The sequence below is a fragment of the Scardinius erythrophthalmus genome (genome assembly GCF_964197995.2).
Source record: "Scardinius erythrophthalmus genome assembly, chromosome: 14".
Classification (NCBI taxonomy): Eukaryota; Metazoa; Chordata; class Actinopteri; order Cypriniformes; family Leuciscidae; genus Scardinius; species Scardinius erythrophthalmus.
The window spans coordinates 30,962,702-30,969,462 of NC_138234.1; the positions used below are offsets into that span (position 1 = coordinate 30,962,702).

Sequence of the window (6,761 nt, forward strand, 5' to 3'; positions counted from 1 at the left end):
ACTTTCACAAGTCAAAGCAATTCATCATTACTCAAGATTTAACAGTTGAAATGACTATATGGCCTTAATTTAATGCAGCAAAAAGTATTTTACAGTGTAGGCTACTAAGATCTTTTCTTTCTTTTTTTCTCAGCCTTTTTCTTGGTTGCTTTTATAAACAGAACACCATGTATTTAACAGTGCCTTTTATAAAAGAGACGATAATATAACAAAAAATTACCAAATATTATATTTATAAAATAATAAAAGTACAAAATATTTTTGTACTTCACTTTTATTTGTTCCCATGTTCTAGTGTGGTGACTCTGACATTACAATGAACAAAGTAATTATGCAGTTATTAAAATACAAAAATATTGGCTAATAAGTGATAAAAACATCTAACATGGCCACTTCTAACGGATTTAAATTGTCTGCTACTTTTTGCCAACCCTCTCTCCTGGCTTTTGCAGACTTTGAGGTGTTCCCTGGCGTTTTGATGAAACATAAAAAATCCGAATAAACTTCGACTATTAGTTCTTGCTCTGCTGAGGAGAAAAACTGAGCGCGCTCTTCGGCCACGCTGAGCAGCCAATAGCAGCGTTGCTGATCAATGTCTCTACTATCGATACATATCCTCTTTTAAACTTCGCATGAACGCGCAATTATCTCAGATAACTCAATCCAGCTATACTAATCATATCCGGCAAGTGTGTTCGAAGAACCTAATTAGCCAGATCAGTAGCACGATGATATCATCTTGGATGTCTCATTTGATCTCGGATGTTTTAAGCAACGTACGAAGAACGGACCCCAGGTTTATTTCCATAGCAACGGAGTATGAAATCTATACAGTAATAAGAACACTGGAATATAGTTAACATTTCAAAACCTTTGGCCATTTTAGGGGATTATTAATCTTCAGTTTTACAAGTCCTCAAAAAGTGAGTTTGTCCACTTAACAGCACATCCGCAAAACATTTCAGAAACGCGAGATCAAGAAACTAACTGGAAATTAAAATAATAACAGGCTTATTCATTCCATTTATAAACATTTAGTTTCATATAAACTGCCTATGCCTAACTGTGCGTTCACACCGGACGCGAGCGCGTCAAATTCAAAAAGGGATCATGTCAAATTAGCGCCTGCCGCGTCTAGTGATACGCTTGACCACTTTGTATCAATTCCCGCGTCAAAACAAAAGTTTGAAGCGAAATTTCGTCCGGTGTGAACGCACTATTCAAGGCTATGCGTGTGATGTGATAACGAGATAACATTTGCCTCTGCCCTTTTCTCTTCAGAGAACCTGTTGGTTGTATCCACCGAACCAATGATGTGGTTCTAACGGCACTGAACTTGAATGTCACCGCCGAACACCACTAGGCTATTTTAGTAATCACACAATAACTTAATTAAAATGTTATATCAATATAGGCCTACATATTCTTTTTACTCTTTTTATGGGAATTTTCTGGTAAAATGAAGGTTAAAAAAATATGACTTTATTTTGCCTTTCCACGGACCACCTGCAGTACCCTCACGGACCACAGTTTGGGAATGGCTGGGCTAGAGTAGTTTACAGAATAAACCTAAATGGCATCAAAACATTGGTAGATAGATAGTCAAAGCATAATCGTACATGAAAAAGTGGTATCGAGCCATACCTAATAGGCTATAACTTGGCACACAGAGAATTTGGCACAGTCAGTGCTCTGTGTGCCAAATTCTATAACTTTCCTATGAACATTTATATGTGCTGCCATAGACTCAAGAGCAGAATAACAACAACAACACTTACACTGCTTGGCCCCAATAATAAAAACTCAACATCAAATTAACGGAACCCAAGTCAACAGCATTGTCCAGAGTGATAGCATTGTGATCCACTGGGTCCAAATATTAGTATAAAAAAAATATAATGACCAAACAAGCAATTGCTGCTGCAGTGGTAAACAGAACAGATGCAGATTGAGAATAGTGATAAATGTTATCAAATGTAAAAGCTCAAACTCAGATAAAGTGCAGAGTAAGTCCCAATAGAGCAGTTAGGAAAGTCATTATCTTCTGTGATTGTGTTTCCATGGACGAGTTTCTTTGTTTCTGAGCTGGTTCTGCAGGCTTTTCTGTAAGAAAAACAAAATAAATGTAGAGAGAAGCAGTTCTGTAAATTAATTAGTGATGTATAGAGATAAAATTCTGCATTATTGCAGTGTGAAATTTAAAACTCCTCTGTAATTTATCAAACAATGATTTCATGTACCTTTGACAAAAAGCTGTATCTTCTTTTTCGTGTTTGATTCTTGAATAAAACAAGTGTAGTTTCCTGCATGAATTAACTCCACATTTTTCAGCGTAATTGAATAGTCTCCTTTTGCATAACCTGAAGACAAACTTTCCGTTCGATTCTGGAATATTGTGTCCTGGTCTTCTAGTGAGAGTTGGCCATCTATAATATTTAACACTTTCTTGCTTACATTGTATCGCCAAAGTACATCACTTTGTTTATTCTCATACAGACACGGCAAGGTGACGGAGTCTCCAACAACACGCTCAAATCTGTTTGAGGAGTCCAGCAGAGACACTGGGGAAAAGAGTAATTTACGTTAGGAAGCAAACAACAAAAACTGAATAAATATGAAATATCTTAACTGAGGTCTGTGAATACTAACCTTTGCCTGTCAGATGTAGAAGTAATACAATGAAGCAGCATCTGCAAAAAATGAGTAAAAGCACAGTTAATATTGGTCTTTGATAAACAAAGGCTGGATGAACCAGCTATGTTTTTTGTGCACATCCATTAACTAAGAAGATTACTACTCAAGACAAGATTTCTGTTTCAGACAAACATTTCATTAACTGTTTCCATCCAAAGTTGCAAATTTAACATTAGTGCACATCGCATAAGGTACCATTTTCATTCCAGATGTTCAAAACAACAAAATCCTCTCACTTTGTGGGAAATTGGTGCAAAATATCTGTGATAAATATTGGGGAAGCCACTGACACGGTGGCTCTTTTTGTACATTTTAAATAAAGACAAAATGCAATAAACACTGTAATTGTCATGTTATCTTGTGTTCGGAAGAATATATCGGTTAAAAGGGAGGGAGGTCATTACAACCAAACATTTTTATGATAGACTTTGGCTCAGGTTTTTCAGAATGATCAAACCAACATTTGAGATGCTGTGCAAATTAAATTGATCCACTGGTTAGTCCAGTTAAACAATCAGATCCTCTGTTGAGGAAAATCAGGTTTTTTCAAAATGAGGATTTATTCAGGAAATACTTTCACTGTAGTTTGTCTTAACAGATCAAAAAAAAAAATCTGCTTCAATTGAACACATAAGTGTTTATGTGCATTTTTAGAATTGATGCGAAATCTTGGTGTTTCCATCCAGCGGTTATGCAATATCCCAAAATGTGCTTTAAAAATAGGTAAATGGAAACACAGCTAATGACGATCATGTCCAGAGGAGTTCATGATTTCAAAACCATACATCATCCTTGTAGTGAAGATAATACACACACACACACACACACACACACACACACACACACACACACTATTTTCAGCCTGGGGCGCTTTAAATACAAAGTAAAGATGTGTGATAATTTACTCAGAATCATTAATTCGCCTCACTTCCAGTTGCCAATAGTTATTGGAAGCCTGAATAATTTCCACGAACAGGTCTGTTTTTTTTTTTTTCAACGAACCAGTTCACAAAATGATTCAGTGGTTCTTTTACTCCATTGTGTAATGACGTCACTAGAACGTATTTCAACTCAGTGTCATGGTATATCAAGTAGAAACAGTCAAACAAAACTGCAAGTTAGAAAAAACTGTGTTTTTTAACCTATACCTTTAGGTCCAAGATCACATAGCTGAGTGTTTTTGAATGCCTTTTTGTTGTTTTTTGGTTTAATAATTAGGCCAAAAGGGGGAGTGACATTTTACCTTTGTGAGTATGACTGCTTTCAGTTTGCTTTCTTGAGCTTCTGAGGATTATTAATATGTAAACTCATGCAAAGTATATGCACATAGGCAAAAAATAAAAAGTTCACAAAGTCTGGGTATGCGAGTAGAGGTAATGCTTCGGGGACTATAATCCAGTGTTTTGGATGCCAAGTCATATGGATATACTTTGTTTATAGTCTTTAATTTGTGTAACTGTTGCTTGGCATTGATATTTAGTTTTACAAGCAACAAAGGCATGACATCTTCACACTGAAAGGGAAGTGCTGGACGATTACTGACATACAACAACACGAGTAAAAACATTAGGAGAACTTTAGCTGAAAGTTAGGGGAACATTCTTCAAACCCAAATATAGTGTTCTATGTCTGTAAAGCAAAATTTCCCAGCCTACCAAAAACAGATCTTAACCCTCTCGTCAACAGCACAGCGTTTCCCTCAGGCAACGCAAGTTTTCTAAAGCCCTATGTTCAGTACACGTTTCTTTAAATGATTGCAATTAGAAGGGTATCAAAAAAAGTATCAAAGAACAGTCCAATAAGGTGTGGGAGTCACTCAAGCTCCATCTGAAGGTGGGACGTCCTTTTCTGACACATATACGTTGTTGACGTATAATCAACATAGATGAAATAAAAAATAAATTATATACATAATTTTTTTTATATATTTTTTATTTTATTTTAACAAATATGAAACTAAATAGTTGTATTTGTCTAGGCTACAACACATAGGCCTATTAGCCTACAGTAGGCCTACCGAGAAAAATTTAATGTCAGAGCGGGATTTGAGTGAACACCGTCTTACCGGTGAGCATGTGGGGGGAGAGGTGCGATTTTCGAACAATCATCAAATATTATATTGCTTGATATGCCAATCCTTAATATTTGGTGTTTTAAATGCCTGTTTGAAGTCTCTGTGAAAGTTTTAAAGCAGTCTTTAGTGCCGCTATGAGCGCTCACGTCCGTAAGAGCGAACACGAAAAATAAAATAAATATTTTATGTTCTGTGGAGAGCCAACCCTTCTTCATCCAGTGGTTACATTACTTTTGGTTTGCGCAGTGTAATTGACAGAATTACTAAAAAAATTGACACCTAAAAGTTAAAGATTGTTTGTGTCACGTCCGTAACGCATGTGTATTTCCCTCATATTAAATATAAAACGCATGTGTAGACTGATATTTTTCTAAAGTCTGGACTCCATTATTAAGGAAGTATGGATGTATAAACAGACGCTTCAATATATTGGTATTAAATGCATTTTCTGAGAATTTATATTTCAAGTATTGACTGCAAATGTCACGTCCATAACGCTGGAATTGCCCAATAGTAATTTAAATAAGTGGTAGCATTGGATCTGGACGGGAAGGATAACTCTGAGTTGGAAGGGGTGTGTCGTGATTCTTCCTTCTCACACCGCGACACAGGTTCGTGGATCTGAGTGTCGCGATTTCGGTTTCATTTCGCAAATCGTTACAGCCCTAATAATCAGATTACGCCAAAGGTTTTTATTTAAAAGAAAGAACGTAGCCTACGTTTGTATGTAGGCCTATAGGCAATTTATATTCATATTACTTACTAAAATATAATTAATATTGGGCTATTTTATTGCATTTGTAGCCTATTAATTGTTTGAAGAGTATAATAATAATAATAATTCTGCCAAGTTTACAACCGGCAAGTCGGTCGGACTAAAAGGAAAAAATAATAATAATTGGGTTGGTCATAAATTGACAGGGTCGGTCAGGTTACGGCAAACAAGAATATTTTTAAGGATGGCCAAAGTCAATGGAGACGGTGGGATTGTATTTTGGAGCTCCCGAGTCCCACCCTCATTTGGGAATCTCCAGGCGGCAGTCACATCCTTCTCCTATCATAAGACAATCTCTGTTAGTGGACAATCAATCATGTGACTGCAAAGAAAAGGTTTTTTTTTTTTTTTTTTTTTCGCGGAATGTGCGCTCCAGCACGGAGCTTCATGAGAATTGCGCTGAGAACTCGATACGTGATTTGAAGTTTCAGTGTCATCTGACTAACATCACTATTCTGAACACATTACAATTTATAGTTGATTCAGTTTATATAGAGGACTATGTTTTAGGTTAATATTTTGGTGGGGCTTTGCCCCTCCTGCTCTTACAGACGAGATGCGGCAGTTTAGACTGTTAGAAAATCTGCTTAAAAAAATCTGTATTATAAAAACCGCTAGTCTATATAAATAATTGTGACATGATCATGACTGCCATCGGCAATCTCACCAATCGTTAAGGCCGAACTTCTAAGTTCGAACACACCTAATCCTACTCAAGAATTGAACACGTGTTGTAAACACGTGTGCGACATGGGATTGTCAAAGCACAAACATACCTTAGTGTCATGGTTACCATGTAAATTAGCGGCCGATCGCCAACAATGATCAGTGGTTTATGCGTCTTCACGTTTCTCTTCCTGTTTTCCAAATGTTTATGGCTGCGCTCCACTCCAAACTCGTACGCCTTTCTTCACATAACTTCCCTACGTCTCCAGTCATGTACCAGAGCCCGTCTACGGAGAGCCTGCCCACTCCCTATTAAGTCCTATTGTACAGAATTTTGGTTGTAGTACCACCAGAGTTCCACTGGGGGCGCTCACCATGAGTGCAAAATGAATGGGAGTCAATGGGGCTAGACGGCTAAATGTGTCTCTTTCACCCGATTGCCGTTGAGAAATCTCAGATCTGATTGTAGATTTTGCAAGTTCAACATGGGTTTTAGGTCGAAAGTTGAATGAACGAGTACTTATGTCGTTTTGATTTCTTACAGGTTGAGTT

General features: G+C 37.0%; 1 protein-coding gene across 1 annotated transcript; it reads right to left on the bottom strand.

Moving 5' to 3' along the window:
* Nucleotides 1–1,460: 1,460 nt before the first annotated feature.
* Nucleotides 1,461–6,500, bottom strand: LOC308701802 (V-set domain-containing T-cell activation inhibitor 1-like). Its single transcript, XM_081384242.1, has 4 exons — nt 6,320–6,500; nt 2,650–2,690; nt 2,241–2,561; nt 1,461–2,103 (listed from the first exon to the last, which is right to left on the bottom strand). Exons 1-4 carry the CDS (start codon nt 6,337–6,339, stop codon nt 1,991–1,993), a joined length of 495 nt encoding a protein of 164 aa, XP_081240368.1. The 5' UTR covers nt 6,340–6,500; the 3' UTR covers nt 1,461–1,990.
* Nucleotides 6,501–6,761: the final 261 nt, after the last annotated feature.